Here is a 21510-nt window from a genome sequence, read left to right as displayed (position 1 = left end):
AGCAGTTCGAAAGCACATCAAAGTGCAAGTAGATAAATAGGGACCGCTCCGGCGGAAAGGTAAACGGCGTTTCCGTGCGCTGCTCTGGTTCGCCAGAAGCAGCTTTGTCATGCTGGCCACATGACCCGGAAGCTGTCTGCGGACAAACGCCGGCTCCCTCGGCCTATAGAGCGAGATGAGCGCCGCAACCCCAGAGTCGGACACGACTGGATCTGATGGTCAGGGGCTCCTTTACCTTTTATGAACAGGAAGGGTGAATATGACTTCATACAGTTTTATATTTAGTTTTGGTGTGGTGGCAATCAGAATTGAAGCCAGCTAGAGCTGTAGGCAGTCCAAGATGATAGCTTAATCTAAATAGGAAATTAAAACAACTTAAAACACAAGGCAGCCAATAATATCTCAAATATTTTATTAGGAGGACATAATCTGAAAACTAAAATTATGTAAAACAATTTTGCAACAATTCCAAAGAAATCTATTATTTGTCATCTCAGCATTAACATACCCGCAGGTATATATTTTAATATGATTTAATAATGGAAATGCTTTACTTTAAAAATTATTTTGGGATAAACGCATTAAACAGCAATTAAGCTAATGTCACTTTTTGTCCTGGTTTGAAAGTTGCTCCACTGGGCCCTTTCCTCTTTGGATTGCGAAAATTATCGTAGCTAAAAAACAACAATAGTAGTGCATTACCACCAGAAATATGCTTTGTAAGAAAAATATTCAGGTGAAATCTAAAGAAGGCCAAACTCTTAAGTAAAACCAGAAATGCCCAAGCAGTTTCTTTGGCATAAAGATTTAAAAGTAGCAGTTAACAATTTTATTAGCATTCTTCAACTCCCTCTCCCCCATTCAGGAAAACTAACAAGCAATAAACAAATCCATTATAGTTAAATAAGAATTTTAAACTTATAACAATCAGAGCAAATAACCTTCTATAACTAAGAAAATGTTTAATGTCCACAGAAAACTTTTTACAACATTTGTTAACAATCATTGGCAAGCTTCAGCAGACTTCTCTTGGAAGCAGAAGCAGCTAGCAAGCCAATGTGGGGTAGTGGTTAGAGAACTGAACTAGGACCGGGGAGATCAGGGTTCAAGTTCCCACTTGGCCCTGGAGCCTACTGGGTGACCTTGGGCCAGTCACTGTCTCTCAGTCTAACCTACCTCTCTGGGTTGTTGTGGGGGATAAATCATAGCTGCCAAGTTTTCCCTTTTCTCGCGAGGAAGCCTATTCAGCATAAGAGAATTTCCCTTAAAAAAGGGACAACTTGGCAGCTATGGGATAAATGAGGAGGAGAACTATGTATGCCACCCTAAGCTCCTCAGAGGAAAAAGGTGTGATATTAATTCAATCAATCAATCAATCAACAGTACAAATTGCTGCCACTACTAAGGGCAACTGAGGGAGATGATAAGCATATTCCTGGATGTCACAACGAGGAATTGGAAGCAGGAGCTGTGAGGCTGGAATCATGCAGGAGCACAGCTGCTGGCAGGTCAACATGACCATGACTTCAACAATCATCCCTGCTTAAAAAGGGATTTCAAACATTTTACAGTGATAGCAAATGGTGCCCACACTGACAGAAGATAATTTCAAGCAATTTTCCCTCCCTCTTGCAGCTCCACCCTACAAATCTGTTTCAGAGGTTCCTCCAGCACCACCATCCCCAAGCAGATTTTTTTTGGGGGGGGAGCCTCCCCTTTCCACTGATGGAAGTCTTCTGTCAATGGACAGAACACCACTGGATACAAACTTTAGGGTCCACCATCGAAAAGGAATGTAAAATAAATTTCATATGCATTTGATAGAAAAACTCCAGCCTATCAGTATCTGTAAGATAATAAAACTTATGTTTCAGGCTTTGGTAGCGCAGCCTCTAGAGCTGCATGTATAAACCAGCTTCTTTCTCATACAATTTCACTGAAACCTCTCACCACACTACACTTCAGTAAAGTCTTCAGGAAGTGTAGACACCTTAAGACAGAAAATGGTATCTGTGTGGCAATAGACTAATAACAGCAACTGTTCCAGAACATGTGTGAGCATTTTTTAATATTAATAAATAACTTGTGTGATTTCCTTGACAGAACGTACTTACAGTTCAGTAAAATTATTCCAGTCGTCTTGACTAATAGATGGCTTTGTGTTTCCAAGTGCAGTCATCAGGTGAAGCTGAGTAATGTTTAAAGTGTTCTTGCTGGGTACTGTTGATGGAGGAGTGACTTCCTCCTGGAAAAAAAAATCACATTAAGGGAAGGTACTATAAAATATTGTATTTCACTCCCTGATATTGACAATGGCTCAGTTCATAAGTTGGGTCTAAATTTGATTTTCAGTAACCATAGACTAGAGACCAGACTACAGTGTATACACTTGTGTATACAGGCAAACCATGATTTAAGCTGTGCTTTTTCTTCCCTGCCTTCCTCAATATGCTACCCTTTCTGCAGGTAAATTGGCACATGTTGTTTCGTTACTATCGTTTGGCAACCCTACACAGTGTGTGTGTGTGGCAGGGGGGAGATAGTGAAGTCAAGGAACCTCCAGCACAACTGACCACAGGCCAATTATGCAATTATTCTGTCATGTGGAGATCCCAACTCCATGGCATGGTGACTTGAAGAGGAAGCGCAACATGATTACATAATAATTACATGTAATCATGTTGCATAAGTGTAATCATGGTTTGTCAATCAGAAAATAACACAAAACCAGTTTGCAGAAACCATGGGCTACCAATCTGGATGTCCCGACTAACCATAGTTAAGGTCTGTAAACTATAGTTTGATGTATGTCTTAACTGAGCCAGTGAGTTTGCCTGACTGTTTTGGGACATTCTCTGAGGCTATGCTTCTTTTGAAGCTGCAAAACTTTGCAGTAGTTACTATTACTACTTCTACAACAGAACATTTCTAAAGCTCAAAAGAATTAATAAATAAATGTCTTCCATACCCCATTTTTGCTTCTGTAGTTGGCCTTGATAGCATTGATTTCAGCCCTGAGTTGCTCTATCTGTTCTTGATTAAGTTCTTGATAACCTTCCTGTAAGGCTGTTCTTAGAATTGGGGGCTGATAGGATACTAGATCCTTCAGAGCTAAATCATGATTTATGGAGTTTGGTCCTGAGAAACACTGAGAACTCTGTAGAGACAAGTGGGTGGGTGGGGTAACATTTACCATTAATATTACAGTCAGCAATTTTGTGGTTTCAGTAATGTTTTTCACAACAACAGTTACATTACCAAAGTTAATTATCAAACAATATAAGCTTTAGGAAGTATTTTGTTGATCAGATAACTTATTAGTAATATGAAAGTTTAAGTATGAATATGTTTCATTTCGAAATAGTGTGCATTCATAGGAGATTCTCCCTGGATCAATTCTCATGGGGATGGGACAGGTCCTCATTATTTTCCCAAAAAGACAAGGACTTGTTGCTGCTTTTGGTCAAGGAAGAATGAGTTCATATTTTAAGTTTATCTTGCATTTGATAGAAAATCTCCAGCCATTTTAGACGAGTGCCTATCAGTAATCTGTAAGATAATAAAACTTATGTCTGTATGTCTGTCACCCAGAATGTATGTCTGTCACCCAGTACTGACATACCATAGATTGAATTAGCACTGTTTTTCCCCAATTACATTTAGATGCTAGAATGTTTCCTCTGACTTTACAGCATAAATTAAGCAAAAGCAGCCAGCTACCATTTCTGAAGCAGTTCCATTGCCGAGCTCTGATTCATAGGAACTGCCAAAGTAAAGACGATAGATGTTGGACCTTGGATCTTCTGGAAGCAGCTCACACATCTCAAGAGAAACTAGAGATTGCTCCAAGCCTCCTTCTCCATCTCCAGCAGAATCATCTGATCCACTGCTTTGATTTAAGAAAACCATCGATGATAGACTGAGATCGCTATCTGAGCTAGAACCTATGTCCTGCGGATGGAAATTAAAAAAATTAGAATTTCCAACTCTGTAGCACTCCCCTCATTCTGGATGCCTGTGTGGCTCTTTATCTTCTGATCTTCTGGCAGGGAAGCATTGTGCTGAAGGTAGCAGTGTGCTCAGGAATGCAATATATCAAGGATCACGTCTCGCCATATGAACAAACCAGGACCCTCATCATCTGAGGCTCTTCTTCGTGTGCCTGCCCCACAAGACGTAGGGAAGGTGGCAACACAAGAATGGGTCTCTTCTGTGGTGGCTCCCTATTTGTGGAATGCTCTCCTTGGGGAGGCTCATCTGGTGCTTTCATTACATGTCTTTAGGCACCAGGCAGAAACATTCTTCTTCTCCCAGGTTTTTGGCTAATTAAACAATCTATGGCCTTTTAAACTGTGGGGGTTATTGTTTTGTTTATTATGTGTTTTTTTATTGTAAACTGCCCTGTGATCCTCAGTTTATAAATTTGCTGTTCAAATAAAAGCAGTCATAAATCCTTAGGCATGCTAAAATTCAGATCTTTGGATCTCATCATACAACAATATCACAATCAAATCGCTACACATAACATTTCTAGGCACCACTCTTGAAAAGCCAAATTATTTGGAATATTAAGTATTTTAGTGCCCAGGTTACCAGTTTCAGATTGTGGCCAAGCTACTGGACTTCCTGCACTTTAAGATCTGCTTTGGCATCTCCCCTGGTATGCCTATCCCCTAGATTGCTAAGCTGAGTGGCCACAAGGGAAAGAATCTGCCCATGGACCTACATCAAATTTCTATGTCTCAGGGTTTCCAGAAGGCCATGAAGAACTATCTTTCTCAACTGGCCTTCCAGGCATGATGGTTTGGTTGAGTAGCATTATTTTTGGCTCTGTTAAAAAAAAAAGAATGTTGATCAGTTTTAGTTTTAAGTCTGAAATGTTATACGGTATTACTGTATTTCCTTTGGATATTTGGAATGCAAGTCATTTGGGATTTGTTATTTGCCTGGAAAAAGCAGCCTAAAATTATTAGTGAGAAATAATTTTACCATTCAAAATTATTATGGGTAGCAAACTCCTAAGGATTTTTAAGGAAATCCTTTAAATTTCAGTGCACTTACTTGGGGCAAAGTTGAACCAAAATTAGCATGCACGGCCTCCAATTGTGCATTATACAGTAAAGCTTTTAGGTCTGCTCCTGTGAAATGTTCCGTTTTTTCTGCCAAATGCTGAAAATCCACATCATGTGCCAGAGGGAGAGAATGACTCAGTGCTCTTAAAATTTCCAATCGGGAAGCCTAAGGAAATTAGAAGTAATCCTGTTAATAAAATACTGATTTCTTGCCCTTAGACAGTACTTAATGTTTTGTTTTTCAGTCTTCTGTGTATTTTTCCAATAAGGAAAAGGGCACTGGAGAAACTAAAACATGTGGAAGGACCCAGTGATGTAAACATTATTTTGAATTAATTTTCCATACATTTTCAAGCCTCTCTTCTCAACCATAAGGGCTTGCAACTTGCTTTTTATAATAGCACAATGAGATTCTCTGGAAGCCAGATTCTGTACCCACTACCACATTCTGATCTTTTTTTTTAACACACCTGTAGATCATAGAATAGACACACCAATGCCTACAGATGACAGCATCAAAGCTAAGTTGAGAAAGGCCTGAGAGAAATCCTTAGACTATGCAAGATCATTGCCTTGACATAGAATTTTACCATCACCATCATAATTTCTGCACCAATCTAATGAAAAAGTAAAATAAAATCAAACTTGAATCTGTTTCAAAACAACTTCATTTTATGTTCATGGAAACTCAGCCATCGATAGCATGGAATGGACATGAATCCACATAGAAGTGAGTAAGATTCAGTTTGTCTGTCTTCCTTTCAATATTTGGTACAGTGTTTTGTTTCTTACCTGATCAGGAGGTGGACAATACAGACACTTATCCAATCGGCCTGGTCTCAACAGAGCAGGGTCAATCAAATCAGGGCGACTAGTGGCCGCTAGTACATAAACTCCTTAGAAAAAGAAAGAGAATTTATTAATAAAATGCCAGGTTAACCTTTTCCTGGAAGAAACAGAGATGATTTGATCATTACCTTCTAAGCCTTCTACTCCATCTAGTTGAGTCAGCAGTTGATTAACGACGCGGTCAGTTACACCAGTGTTATCATGACCTCTTCGAGGAGCAAGGGAATCAAATTCATCAAAGAAAAGTATGCAAGGCTTGGCTGCCTGTGCTCTGCAATAAATACAACACAGCTAGGACAAAAGGAATGAACTGACCCTGCCAAGATTGGACATGTGATATCAGCAAGTCTTGTTAATTCACACCTCCCCAACATACACTTACTAAGCCTGTTTCTTCTCCACATTACAAATCCAGCATCTATTTTCAGCACTACTTACAAAAACAGAATCTATCAGCAACACCACAAATCTGGATCTAACCTGTTAAATACATCTCGAACTGCTTGTTCACTTGCTCCAATGTATTTGCTGAGCAGTTCTGGTCCCTGTAAAAAGAGAGAGAGAGAGAGAAGAGTATTCTCTGGAACCGGAGCTATTTAATTAATACTTATAAAGTGTATAAACTGTGGCATAACATACTGTATGTAATAAAGTACTGTTTGTGCTATGGCAATTACAAACTGTTTAAAAACATTACAAAATATAGGTTTCCAAAGGTACATACCTTGAACATGAGACTGGTCCAGTAGTTTCTACTTATGATCTACTCTACTGGGATCACGTTAACACTGCTTATTAAAGAGCGGGCAGGCAGAGGGAGGGGGGAGAACAAACACACAGAAGGACAGAAAGGAATTGAAACCCATTAAGTAGTGTGCCCAAAAAAATATCTATGGCAAAATTGAAGCTACTTTGCCCAAGGGTTTACGGTTGCTGTATGAACTGTGTTGATTTGGAATTGGAGTTGAACTTTGTATAGAAAGTTGGACTATTTTCTTTAGGCTAAATACCATGGGTCATAATCCAGATAGCTCCTGAAAGCCAAACTGTAGCATATAAATTTTATCACCTTATTGGATTCTGACTTACGGAACACATTTCAGTATTTTCAGTTATTGCAATAAATTCTGAAAAATCTCAAATTCTTACCTTGATGCTGATAAAATTCATTCCACTTTCTCGGGCAACTACACCTGCTAACAAAGTTTTCCCTGTTCCTGGAGCCCCATATAGTAAGATTCCTCTTCTTTGTCTTATGGGCAGGTTTGCAAATAATTCTGGATACTGAAAACATACAGAGTCTTTAGAAATTGCATCTGCTTTAAAAAGTATACAATCACTTAACAACACCTGTTAAAGAACCTCTGTGCAGGCTAGCTAAGTGAAAAATTGGATTCAGTCTACAGTATGCTGAAGAGGCCAGACCGAGGTCATGGATCCTGAGCTTGCACAGCCACCACCCACCATGAACCACCATTGGCAGGACTGGCAGCAACAACAGCAGTTATGCTCTATGCTTATTGATGATGTTTATTATCTTGCTAATTACGCTGCTTTAAATGTGCATTTTAAATTTGGCTTTCTTTAGCACTGTTTTCTTTTGAATTGTTTAATATTATTGTTTTTCGTTAACTTTGCTGTGTTAAATGTGCACTCAGTCACTGACCTCTTTTGTAATGTTTTGTTTGAAACCTTTAAGGTAATATTTTAGTATATCCTGTTAATTATGTTGCTTTGAGTGTATACTTGACTTTCTTCAGTAATGTTTTATATCAGTAATGTTTTATTCTGGATCGTTTTCTTTGATGTGTCAATGCAGACTGTAAATGGCTTTGAGATTTTTTTTCTTTAAAAACTTTAAGTGGTATAGAAATGAAATGAATAACAATAATAATTCATAACCCTAACACTATTATTATTCATGTAGTTCCATAATTACTATTATGATATGCTCCATAATATAAATTTTGGCAAAATCCATATCTGTGGTGGAACCAGTGAGTCACCATCACATCTCTATGCTTATTTTGAAATGCGACTAAATGCATCTATATATAGACTAACATTTACATGAGTATTTTATCAGGTATTTTTTTAACAGGTGTTTTTCTGCATTTCCAGGCTTCAGTCGTCTGCTGGGGCATGAGCATTATGAAACAGTCCAATAATGATCAAAGAGCCATATACATATTATTGATATAGACAAAAACAAAACACACAAGTTTTATTTCTGTGGTCCTGTTCATAACTACTTCAAATGTGGTATGTACGGATCCCTACACATATAGTGGTATACCTTCCCTACCTCATATTGACAACAAATAGAGTCTGCATTCATAGAGTCCAAAGAATGCCACATTTACCCCATAAAACTGGAATATATATATATATATATGTGTGTGTGTGTGTGTGTGTGTGTATGTATAGCATGGATTTGGCACACATAAGAAGTATGCATTTTTTCACTATGCCTGGTGCAAGGCAGCTGAAGATAAGGAGAAGACACCCCTCACAGCCACTGATGAAGAGGGGTGCCATTATTAACCTGGCCTCCTGGGAGCAGCACCATTGCCATGTACCAGAAAGTAGAGGGACAAGGCAGGGTGATGCCCCGCACTGTCCCTGGGCCTGGCTGACATGCTGCTCCCTGCTGGCAACTCTGGATAACTGCCTCCCACACTGTGCACTCCGGTAGTCATTCAATGATCTGAGGTAGATAAGCCACACAGGCTTCTTCATGAACCTTTCTGTCTTAATAATCCTCAGCTGTTGTATCTTCATTCTTTCCTCAGCTCTGCGCTAACCGTCAGGGATGATCTTCTAGTTTATGCCTTTTAACATACTATTGCTGAAGCTGTACCGTTCTCCTTTCCAGCTTCTGCAAACTTACATATGAATGAGAAATGGCTGTACCAAGGGTGCATATTTGTCCATTTTGATTTAAGAAGCTGTCACCCCTTAAGCCAGAACCGTCAAAGGTCTGTGTTCCTACAAACACCTACCAGTGGCAGACACAACTGTAAGAGAAAAGTACCTTGGCAGGTAATTGGATAGTATCTATAAGCACTTGTTGTATCTCCTTGAGGCCACCAATTCTCTCCCAGCCAAACTCCTGAGGCTTATGGAGGTTAACGTTTCTCAAAGATGTTGGGGTAAAACCTTCTAAAGCTTTTTGGAAGTCTGATGTTGACAGAATCAAATCTGTTAAAATGGATAAACACATTCACTTTACGATTTTTTACACCGAAATATTACATTATATTATACACGTTTTTTTCTGAATACTTCATAAATTATACATACCTTCTTTTTTACACGTTCCTTTGCTAGAAACAGATGAGTGTACAGCACGTTCAACTAACATTGTCAGATCTCTAGCTACAAATCCTTCTGCTTCCTTTGCAATTAGATGGAGATCAAGATTACAAAACCTGTCTATATTGGAGTCAAGTTTATTTTTTATTATGGAACGAAGTATTTCACACCTTTGTCCCTGGGGAAAAAATACAGCAAATTTATCAGTAGCCTAACTTCGAAGAACTGAAGAAAAATAAGAAGACTGGCCAAATTTCAAATGAATGAAAAGTTACAGATTCTGAAGAAATAAAAAAAAATACAGATCTGTGCATTCAACATACAATATAACTTTTATACCAAGATGTTAAACAAAATTACTTGGAATTAGATTGTATGGTTTTAAGATGCTTTGATTAAAACATAATTTATTGCTTTTACCTGATTTGGAGCCTGGATATGTTGGAAACATTGAAATATGTGAATTCCTTGAGCAGAAATCATGGAAGAGTGTAGTGACTGTTCAGATAGGCTTGTGGCAATGAGTGCAATCAAACTGTGCACAGAAATAACTTCTTTTATCATATCTGTCAAAACTAGGAACAGAAATACAAATCAATTCAAACTTTATGGATTGATGGCCATATAAAATAGCAGCTACCTCTCAATTTTAGTGTTACAAAAACAGCATCTTCTTTTATTTCAGTGCATTGTCTGTTCCAATAAAGTTCCAGAAGCTTGAAATTTTGTTTGTATCAGCTGTTAATAACCTAACAAAGCACATTCCCATACTGTATCCAGAAGTATTACAGCACAAGCATATACTTATCTACTCACAAGTAAGTCCCCTGGAATTCAGTGGGCTTACTTCCATATAAAGAATTACAGCTTTAATATACAAGAATAAATCATAACCATAACATTGTACCAAAAGCTGAATATATTGTTTATAACCCGCAAATACAGACATACTATGTAGAGTTGTGCTAATTACTAACACTATGCAAGTGCTGGATTATGCTGTTTATTTCAGAAGCATTCAAAAGCTAAAGATCAGTATTACTTGGGCCAGGGCACATTCCAAGAGGTGGCTATTCTTTTTAGCCTGGGGACTGCATGGCAGCAGTGGGTGTAGCAAAAAGTACAGCCGTGGCCATTGCATACTCTTTCACACACATATCAGAGCACATCTAAAAACAAGCAACAGAGCTCCCCATTCCGCAGTCGATCCGCACAGATCAAGAGGAGCAGGGAATGTGGTTTTCTCCACATTGCGTGGAAAATTCATTTCAAAGTTTAAAATATTGCTAGCTTTCATGAAGATATGAACAACACATTGTGATCTATTCAGGACCTTGCAAATGTTTCCAAACACAGGACTGTTAAAGCCAAAACAACTCAGTAATAGTTGGTAAACCATTACCATGAGCAAGGCGAGTACTCTGGACAGCTTCAGGACTGTTCTCATGCTCCGGAGCAAGGGGTACTCCAACTATGTGATCAAGGTCATCTAGCAAAACAACAGATGGTTGTTTCCATCCTGCCTCTAGAAAAACTTCTTCCAGTTTTTTCCGTATGTTTTCTAATCTCTTTCCTGAAAAACAAATATAGTGATTAGAACGACACAGAAGAAAAATGTGCTAATTTCCAATACAATCTATGATTTGGCAAGATTATGGGTCAGAGACTAGCTTGCATTTGACATTTTCATTACACCAAGAGGTCTTAAAATTACCCTATTGTGGATCTCCTTTAAGATATTTCCTATCTACTATCTGCTGAACATATAAGGAGAGCTGGTGCAGAATAATATAATTCACTAGTCTGAGTCACTCTGCTGCCATAAACTTACAGAATTGGTCACAGGCAAGCCATTCTCTCAGCCTCAGTCCTCCATCAGCAATATTTGATGAATACACTAGCCTATTTTACATAAATAAATAAAATAAACTGAGTTCAATGGAACTTTTTCCCAGTTAAGTGTGCACAGGACTGCATCTTAATTGACACAAAATGAAGTAGTACAAACATCAGAGACATAACACATAATAATATAAATAGATCACATATTTCAAAATGGGGGGAAGTGGGGAGAGGGAAGAGGGAAGGAAGGCCCAGACAATATTCTTGATGCTGCTTTTGAAAGAGATTTTTTAAAACAGGAAGGTTCTGACTCTTAGGATTTCATAGTAGATTCTGTTCCACCTTAAACAGGAACAGGCTTGGAAGAGGATGTTGAATGTATCACATGATGTATACTTCCGTTTGTTGTACTATTGTAATGTTAGTTCTCTTGCTTTTGCTTTGCTGGTGGTGACAGACACGTTTTGTCTTGCTTCTGAGATGCTTTAGAATAAATGCTTGTAAATACAGTATGCAAGGACTTCTCTCTGAGTCTTCTTTGCTGCTGCTGCTGCTGCCAAACCACGCTGATTGCTGGAATGGACTCTGCAGATAACGTGTCCAGACTCCAAGGAGCCTGGATCGTGTTACAGCTGGTTACCGGAGGCAGAAGACACCCGGCAGAGGCTTACCGGGGGGGGGGGGGGGGCTTGGTGGCCCAGGTCTTCTGCAGTTATGCTATCACTGACTCCTACCTGTTTGTGACCAATCCGATAACAGCAAGGCCTAAAATGTTAATATTAAACCAGTGGGGTGGGACACAGGGTTTGGGCATAAGACCCTACGGTAGTTCAAACCTACTGGGTGGCTACAGACAAGACACATTTTCAATATGGCCCAACTCTTACCAGTTGTTGCTATGATAAACAAAAACACTAGGAATAGTATTTATTTAGTATATTTGTTAGTTGCTCTTCTCACAAAATGACCCAAAGCAACTTACATTAAAACCAAATAAAGAACTTCCAATAAAAATCTAAAAACCAAGCTGAACAGATAAAATAGATCAGGACTTGCTGATCTCACCCAACTAAAAGAGGCCACAATGCCACCATTAAGAAAGAAGTATTCACCTGGTGCCCAAAAACAGATAAGGATGGCGCTAGGCATGTCTCCCTGGGTAGAGCAGTCCACAAGCTGGCAGTCACCACTGAAAAGGTAAAACTTGGTAACTTACCCTTTTAGTTTAATTGTATTCTGAAAATCCTACAAGAAGGGAGACAGTTGTACTCATACCTCTTAAAGCTTTGCAGTTAACTACTTCCACATGGGCATCCAGTCTATCAAATGCTTCTTTGCAGATGGCTTTTGCTAAAGTTGTCTTGCCACTTCCCTGTAAAATAAATTAGGGCTAAAAACTCCTAAAATAATACCCAGATTGAAAAACTATCAAAGTTTGCTACTATGGTTTTCTATTTCTGTAATATTTAACCTGATGGTGTAAAATCATGCAGATTCAATGCAATTTGTTCACGTCTACCAGATCCAATGTTGATTTATAGCCCTTGGAAAAACAAAGTGTGTATGTGTGCATGCACAATCACATTTTGCTTTCTTCCTCTCTATCTAGGGGGTAAGGGGAAAGTGATCCAAGGGTGGAGGGAGAGAAGCATGCAGATAGAGGAATCTCCATGGCACTCTCCCAAAATTCTAAATGTACTCACACGCCCAGAAAGATTGACAACCACTTGAATTGGACTAATGATAGAACCCCAAATTTATTGGGTGCTAAAACAGAGAAATGTAAAAGTTTTACCTTTGCTCCAGTAACCAGGATACCTCCACTGCATAGTCCTGCAGATATGGGAGCAAGCTTTTGAGACAGTGGTCGTTTCAAAAGGCTGTGAGATACATGCTTCAAAGACGATACTGCTAAATTATCAACTCCTCTGCAAAGGAAATGTTAACAGAATTGAGTGCCCTCTCAATGTACTGTAGTCAAATTAAATCGTATAAAATGAAAAGCTTGGCTATTTTAGAGTACTCTCTGTCTCGATTATTTATAGAACTGTAGCCAATGACCCAGCTGCAATATTTGCTACTGTACTGCACACACTGGTGGCAAGTGCAGAATACTGTCTGCCATTAAGTATGTCAATCATTCATTTTGCAAAAGGTTTCCATGTATGTGAAGAAATAATCCTGCATACGACTGCATTATTTGCTGCACCCCATTGTATGTGTGTTCAGATAGACCAACCACACCAGCAAAACCTGTATTAGAGGGCACAGGTGTGCCAAATACTTGCCCAATTTCTGAGTCATGTGATTAGAACAATATGTGTGTTTGAATCTTGACAGGACTCTAGGGCTAATAAAATCTAATGTTCTCTTTAGCTACAACGTTATTGACATCTAAAATGCTTCATATTTATATTACACATTTAATATTTATTTTTGCACAGCTTTTTATTGTTGATTTTTTAAATCTAATTTGTGATAGTATTAAAATGTCTCACCCTAAACAGTTCAGACCAAACCATGGAAGCTGCTGCTCACAAGAAGATTGTGCACCACTGCCATTGGCTACTGAGGTCACAGGATGTACCAGAACCTACACAAAAGAAGACAGTCACTATTTAGAAGTGACTTTTTAGAACATGGTGTGTGTGTGTGTGTGTGTGTTTATGTAAAGAAATACTGAATACATACTCCAATAAAATTCAGAATGGGATTTTACTGTAAGAAATCACATAGAAGAAACTTGTCTCCCAAGAAGCTGAGGATTGTAGTGGGTTGGTCCTTTGGATAGATAGCCATAAACAATTTTAGAAAAGTATCTAATTATTACACTACATTTAAAATACTATGTGATTTTCAGATTTCCTTGTATTTCAAATCCATCCACACTCTGTGGCAGCCTCCCCCAACCCAATACTCTCCAGAAGTTTTGAACTAAAACTCCCAGCAGTCCCATTCAGCATGGCCAATGGTCAAGGGCAGTGGGACCTGTAGTCCAAAACATCTGGTTGGCAGTAGAAGTAGGAAAGCTGCTGTAGAGTTTTCACCCCATCAATTCTACAATGAAAATTGAAGTTGTCATTATAATATAGAAAACTGAAAATAAGAAAACAATAAACACAGGAAGTGAGAGAACTACAAGCTCGCTTTGGAAAAGGGGGCAGGTTGCTGCAAAACCTTTTTTACTCTTCTAAGGGAACTTGAATTTATCATCCAATGATGCTCATTGTGACTGAATTTACATACAGATTATCATAAGGTTCTCCTCTCCTGCAATGCTTCATGTACATTGAGTCAAATACCAAAATGAATACAAAAATTACCCCAATAAACAGAATTGCACTGTTGATATAATTTAAGTTATTGGATACCTGAAATAAGTGATATTTACTTGCATATTTGTCTTCTGCAACAAGCTGGGACTCAGGATGTAAGTGTTTTTTGCCTTCTCCTCTTCAGAAGTAATGACACTGAGGACAAAGTCCTCCATACCTTTCAAAACATAATGGACACATCAATTTGCTTCTGATACAAAATAGTAATTTTTAATACCTTGTAGATCCTGTATTATACACTGGCAACCCCTAGCTCATGCAAAAGTGTTCCAATGTGTATGTAAGAATTTTTTGTGGCTAAAAGCTTTGATCACACTTTATTTCACTGGCAAAGACGCATTAAATGGTTAACCATAGCTGAGAGTATGGGTCTTTATTTATTGGGAACACCTTTATTTAAATACAAAAGCTAAGTAACAGATTGAAAAGACAATGATTTTAATTAGTGATTTTTAAAAAATCAAATATATTTTCATAATTGGGTAGAAATATATTCACAATCACTGCTGAGGGCAGTTCAGCTTACCATCTTTAAGAGCTAATTGTATATCATTTGTGCCTGCTATTAGCAAGGGAAGTTTGCTATAATCCTCTATCCACAAATTAAAGGCATTTTTAATTTCATCGTCACTGATATCTTTATTCTAAAATGAAGAATGGATGAGAAGCATTGTTAGTTCAGTAAAAATTCCTAACACTTTCACACAATAAACATTTGCTCATTCAAGTATACAAGGGTCAGAAATGCTAAGAACTGAGGCAAGTCATCTGAGGATTTACTAGTGGCCCCAATTTTATCCAAAATATGATATCTTTATTATTTCCTAAGGAAAAATCTATACTGGAAAAAAGTTTAAATATTTGATTTGATAGTGTTCAAGCCCTTAATTGTATATACAATAACCATTTTAGTTCACTTGTGACATTATTGCTCCTCAACAATGTAAATCGGGGGTCAGAAAACTTTTTCAGCCATGGGCCGGTCCACCATCCCTCAGACCATGTGGTGGGCCGGACTATATTTTGGAAAAAAATAATGAACCAATTCCTATGCCCCACAAATAACCCAGAGGTGCATTTTAAATAAAAACACACATTCTACTCATGTAAAAACTCCAGGCAGGCCCCACAAATAACCCAGAGGTGCATTTTAAATAAAAGGACACATTCTACTCATGTAAAAACATGCTGATTCCTGGACCGTCCACGGGGCGGATTGAGAAGGCGATTGGGCCGCATCTGGCCCCCTGGCCTTAGGTTGCCTACCCCTGGTCTAAATAAACTCCTTATATTCTTATGAAGAACTGGTAACTGTAGGTTGATAATGCCTTTGGAATAAATTGTCTGAAATAATAGCATAACGCAATATGAATTTCACAAACTTGTAAAGACACATGGAAGCAGCTTAACAAATAATTATGGTAAAGAATGCAAACTCACTAAAGATTTTTTGGGATACAATTTAATAGATGATGGAATTTTAGGATCCAAGTTCACTGATGTGATTCTGACAGCTGAATGCATTTCTATGTGTAGTCTCCCTCTCAACCCTTCTGGTATCTGAAATAAAGTTAAGAAAAACAAGAAATATGAAAAAATAAATGCTGTTTCACCTTCAAAAGTATATCCACCAGTGTTGTGCTTGAAGTTTGTATAACTTAAGAATAACTTAATTATTTAAGATTTCAAATGTTCTTAAAGATTTCAAATACCCTGACTGTCCATCAAATGTAATTTAAGCCTCCTCAGTTTCAGTTAGTAAGGGAGTATAACGATTTCAATTAAATCAAACAAACCAGACATGTATATTTTTAAAAAAGAAGAAATGGTTTGAAACTGAATGTTGGGCCCCACCCAGAGTGGCTGGGGCAACCCAGTCAGATGGGCGAGGTACAAATAAATTATTAATTGTTGTTGTTGTTGTCAGAATAGACCCTATTGAAGTTAATGGAACTATTATAAGACAACTATTGTGGCTTGGAGATGGTAGCACTGTGATCCTGAGGACACTTCTTTATAAATAATCCACTATAATCTGTAGATCTTATTTCCAGGTAACCATTTAAAAAAATGCAGCATTAAACGATTCAACACTTGACTTAAAATCTTTAATCTTTTGTAGGCTTCTGAAATTGGACTAACCCAAACTCTTCCGACATGCAGTTGTTCCATGTTGTTATTACATATTATAGCACTCTTTAGATCCTCAAATCCATTCCATATTATTTGTACAATAGATATCTTATTGGATTCTTGACTTTTACTAGGGTCGGATTGCTCTTTGTCTTCTCCATTGATCATCTGTTTTTCTTTCTTTGACATTGGATTCTGCTTTGACTCTTGATGCTGCTGTCTTGGAGAGAGCAGTGTAGTGATTTTCCCGTAAGACACTTTAATATTAGCTTCCAAAGCAGGGAATTCTAGATTCCATGGAAATACATGAATGGCATTGCATTTCTGAAACGTACATGTTGCCAATGTATTTTGCACACTGGGGGGCTGAATCTGGCATACTCTGAAAACAGAATCCATGTGAATCAAGTTTAACAGCCCATCTTTGGCAGCATTCAGTTCACCTGTGTCACGAGAAGCCTCCTGCTCTTTGTCAGAAGAGAAAATGTTCCCAATTAAATTCCATATGTTTGGCAGGACACTTGCAGTTAATGATGCCTTTACATCTGGCTTAGGCCCTTGGACTCCCATATTTAAATTAGTTTCTTTAGCACATAATTCCTTAGTTGTTGCTCTTGGATCCAACATGGTTTTAGGAACATTGTCCTGTAAGATGTCACTTTTTGGGGAAGGCAGCGTGGTGGAAGTTCCTTCATACTGACGTACTTTGGGGCGTATGAAAAGCTCTGTACGAGCTTCCAGTCTCCCATAAAGAGCAGCAGGTTTTAGAGTAACTGGAATTAAAGAGGGGAAAGTTAATACATATGCCACCTTACAATTATTTCTGCAATGTTGTAGGAAGACTTGCATGAACACTTACCAATCTGGATATAAATACAAGTGTGTTGTTCAACCCAAACTGGGAAGACAGCTTTGGGAAACACTATTCGAATTTGGTCAAGAAGATGGCTTTCAAGTGAGAAAGCATGCAGCTCCTACAATACATTGCAGAATGTTAGAAAAGATTTCGTATTAGAACTCATTTGTGTTTCATAATGAAATTTGTATACTAAACTGGATCTGAACCATAAGGAAAACAACAATAGCAAACACACAGAAAAAAACATTAGAAAGGGGGTGGGGTGAGAGAGGACAGGAATGAAGACCACCACCCTGTTTAAAAGCATTAGGAGAGCTAAATAATTTAAATTTCTGTATTACCAGGATCTCCCAATCATCTGCTGAGAGGGGTTCCACTTCTACTTGCTGACAGGACAAGACTTGAGAACAGGGCTCGAGGAAGATCTGCCAGACAATAAACCTTTTTGAAAAAATACTCTCAATATATTTACATAAACAATGCAGTGGAGATGAAGTGAATCATGGAGTTGCTGACAATGGGGATGAACCACAAGCACTTGCATGTAACCAAATTGCATTATAAGTTTTTCACCATTTATTGTTCAGCAGTGTTGCTTGTTCCCCTTGGAAAATCAACAACCATTTCCCAGCCTTCCTTTAAAAAGCAGTTTGCGACTTGGTTCAGGACATTGTCAAATGCTAAGAGGTTGGATAGAAGACACTTTTACATGTTCATGTATCAATCAACTCACTAAATATGAACAAATCACCCTGATACAGAACAGCTGTATTTCATGCATGGAAGCAGCTCTCAACATCATTATATATTTCTTGATTAGGTCCTGTAGAAATAAGTGCATGCTGTGCCAGGCAAGGAAGGAGAAATCCCAGCTTTTAGAACCGGGGTTGTGTACATAAGCTTTCAAACAAGTACTTTCAGTTCTGATAAACTTTTGGGAAGGGGGAAGGCTGATTCCAGTCACTGCTGTTTCTCATCACAGATCATAACTGGCAAAACTAACAGTACTCTCCGTCTGTCATTGATATCTTTGCACACAGCTGCCTTTGCACAGCTGAATACAAAGAACCTAAAACTGGGGCCTGCATATTTTGCAGATACAAAGGAAACAAAAATGTACAAATGAATAGAAGCCATAGAAAAAGACTCATTCAAAAATTACTTGGTCTATATTTTTGTCCCATTTTCAATGTTACCCTAAATGTTAAACACCAGCTCCAGGTTTGCTGAACCCTTATTTATTTGGTTACAGGTAGGTAGCCGTGTTGGTCTGGGTCGAAGTAAAATAAAAAAATTCCTTCAGTAGCACCTTAAAGACCAACTAGGTTTTTATTTTGGTATGAGCTTTCGTGTGCATGCACACTTCTTCAGATACCTGAAGAAGTGTGCATGCACACGAAAGCTCATACCAAAATAAAAACCTTATTTATTTGCAAAAGCTATACTAATAAGAATTTTGACATTACTCAGTAGACAGATGGAGACCAATGATTATGAAATATATTTGCCTAGTTTAATATTCTAGTCCAGGCAAGAAAATAAAAGTCGACATTCCAAACCTGTTGCCCATCTTTGATGCCAAGTTTCTCTGCCAGTTGTCTGTTCATTTCTACAACATTTCCAGCATGCTGACCACAATTTCTGATTTCTGTCCAGCCAAAGAAAACAGGCTGATTGCCCCAAGAAGCTTTCACAGCTTGATCCTGTTAATACCACAGAAAACAGATAGATGTTAAATAGCATAGCAGCCTGTAGTACCCATAATTCTTTTTCCAGCTATCTATATGAGAGTGCGCAAATAGCATTAAGAATTATTATATGACACATTTCTGTACATTTCTTATCTACAGGATATTAATCTTGTAGAAAACATACATTATTTTGGAACACTAATGTGATTAGTGTATCTTTTACGTTTGAGCAAATAAGTACAGTAAATGCAAGAGCTGTTCCGACAGTGGAACAGACTTCCATGACAGCTGGCAGACTCTCCTTCCTTGGAGATTTTAAAGAGGTGTATGGCTGTCATGTATGCTTTAGTTGAGATTCCTGCATTGCAGGGGGTTGGACTAGATGACCCTCAGGGTACCTTCCAACTGTACAATTCTATAAAAAAAATTATTTTGCGGGAATGCTAACGAAATTAGTGCAGTCCTGTGTTTGAATGGATGCATGTGCAGAGCTTTTCTATGAATGGGCTGCCTCATCTACTTCAATTGAGAAAATGACCAATGTGTCCAAAGAGATGTCCACACAGACAGTCAGATCCCTCTACTGAAACAAATGGAGGAATTGCTGTGGTTGGTAGAGTTCCACAAACTCTGAAGCCTTTGTGCCCAACTGCTGAACCAGGCCAAGAGTCTTGCAGTTTGTACACAATTTGGTCATACTCATCATGTAGAAATTCCAAATGCTTTTCGGCCCTTATTTCATACGCACATTTACGTTTTATACAAGGATTCCCAACACCAATATAGTACAATGGCGAAACACCTAACAATGTTGCAGCAGGTTAACAGGCATGTGTTAAAGACAAAAGAACATTGTGGAACTGTGCCTTCATCTACAAAGATATACATCTTTGTAGATGAAGGCACAGTTCTACAATGTTCTTTTGTCATTAACACATGCCTGTTAACCTGCTGTACTGTACAATTCAATTCAATTCAGGGGTGGGGAACATGTGACTCTTTGCCTAATTTTATGCAAGTGGGAGGTGACTGGAGAAAAGAAGGGTGGATGGGGTGGCAGGAAGAGAGGGAGATAAAACGGACATAGGGATGGAGTGAGGGAACCCTCTGCAAGTGAACAGTTCAGACCTTCTGGCAACGGTAATATATATGGGGAAGAAAGATGCTACAGAGACCACTAACAGGAAACAGTGAAGCCTAACAAGCCTGACCAATATCCTCCACGATTCAAGGGTGTACCACTGAAAGTGCATTAGTGACCTATGTTTTATATCTTTTTAGGCTACTATTGATTTTAATAATCTTTAAAACTGTTTTTTATTGAGAGCATTTATTTAGACACAGAAAGCCTATTTTTGTTGCTTTATGAAGCAGAGAAATTCAATAAATTGAGTTTTTAATTAATTTCAATGTCTGTAGTTCATTTCAAGAATATTTGCAAGATGGAATGGAAAAATCATTTCACATAATTCTTCTTTGCACTGAAGTTAAGATTTCATTCCACTGGTGTTATCAGGACCCTTACAGAAGAGCATCTCCTAATTTGATGCAGTAGCTGTTGTACCCTATATAAAGTAAACGGGGGGGGGGGGAATCGGTGAAAGTGAGCGACAGTGTCAGATATGGGACACCTGTTCCTTTATGAACTGTGGGAAGCTAAAGAAAGGATGGCAGGTTCTCTCATTCCTAAAAGCTGCAGTGGCGACATAATGAGCGTGACATAACAAGAACCTATAATTTTGTATCCTTCTACCTTCTGCCCTGCGAATAAAGTCTCTCACAGGCCCCGTTGTATCATGAACCCAGCCACTTAAGAACCACACCCCATAGCGCCAAGATGCTGGAGGGCAAAGAGGATTCCCCCGAGCCCCCCATTCCCCACTGCTGCCATAGCAACGGGACGCCAGGACGATGGAAAGGCTGACGAGAAAGAAAGAGGGCGACTGAACGTCACAAGAAGAAGACGAGGCGAGCAAACGTGTGAACGAGACGGGGGGGGGGGAGAGAGAGAGAGAGACTGGCTGAGGAGATAGAAAAGATCCTCAGAGAAACGAGCCAGGGCGAATTCCCGTGATCCTCTCTGCCCGGGCCCCGGATAAAGCCGCCCTCCCCCGCGTTCCTGTACCTGCTGCAGACGGAGGCTGGAAGCCAACCCAGGCGGCAGGTGCAGGAAGCAGTCCCGGGCGCCGCTCAAGGAGACGCTCGCCGCAGCTGCCCCGGGGCCTCCCACCCCCCACATGGCAGGTGCCGGCCCTGTGAGCGCGCAGAGCCCCGTGCGGCTCGCGCTAAGGGCCGGACTACATGTACTTGCTGCTGCTACTGCTGCTGCCGCTGTTCCTTCCGGCTTCTCGAGCGGCCCACCCTCTTTGCCTACTCGCTGTGATTGGCTGAAGCGGTTCGGCCCTTGTTTTGTT

General features: G+C 39.1%; 1 protein-coding gene across 1 annotated transcript; it reads right to left on the bottom strand.

Annotated features, from left to right (window-relative positions):
- Positions 1-395: 395 nt before the first annotated feature.
- Positions 396-21473, bottom strand: PEX1 (peroxisomal biogenesis factor 1). The gene is made up of 24 exons (XM_035129027.3): positions 21222-21473; positions 18965-19108; positions 17747-17830; positions 17406-17520; positions 16556-17319; positions 15854-15973; positions 14940-15057; positions 14470-14570; positions 13577-13671; positions 12874-13006; positions 12354-12450; positions 10639-10809; positions 9657-9811; positions 9225-9414; positions 8956-9122; positions 7071-7205; positions 6402-6466; positions 6050-6192; positions 5865-5968; positions 5062-5238; positions 3721-3951; positions 2969-3157; positions 2115-2245; positions 396-674 (listed from the first exon to the last, which is right to left on the bottom strand). The coding sequence occupies exons 1-24, from the start codon at positions 21333-21335 to the stop codon at positions 593-595; spliced, it is 3825 nt and encodes a 1274-aa protein (XP_034984918.2). The 5' UTR covers positions 21336-21473; the 3' UTR covers positions 396-592.
- Positions 21474-21510: the final 37 nt, after the last annotated feature.

This window comes from Zootoca vivipara, chromosome 11 (assembly GCF_965207765.1).
Source record: "Zootoca vivipara chromosome 11, rZooViv2.hap1.1, whole genome shotgun sequence".
Taxonomy (NCBI): domain Eukaryota; kingdom Metazoa; phylum Chordata; class Lepidosauria; order Squamata; family Lacertidae; genus Zootoca; species Zootoca vivipara.
Note: the sequence above shows the minus strand (reverse complement) of the source record. Positions and strands in the feature narration are given on the sequence as shown.

What these genes read in the sequence shown, in the direction of transcription:
- PEX1 (XM_035129027.3), bottom strand. Translation starts at nt 21,335, where the DNA reads ATGTGGGGGGTGGGAGGCCCCGGGGCAGCTGCGGCGAGCGTCTCCTTG. An exon ending in CCAGCCTCCGTCTGCAGCAG is followed by an intron (nt 19,109 to 21,221) that starts GTACAGGAACGC and finishes TGGTATTAACAG; the next exon opens with GATCAAGCTGTGAAAGCTTC. An exon ending in TAACTGCAAAGCTTTAAGAG is followed by an intron (nt 10,810 to 12,353) that starts GTATGAGTACAA and finishes TTTGTTTTTCAG; the next exon opens with GAAAGAGATTAGAAAACATA.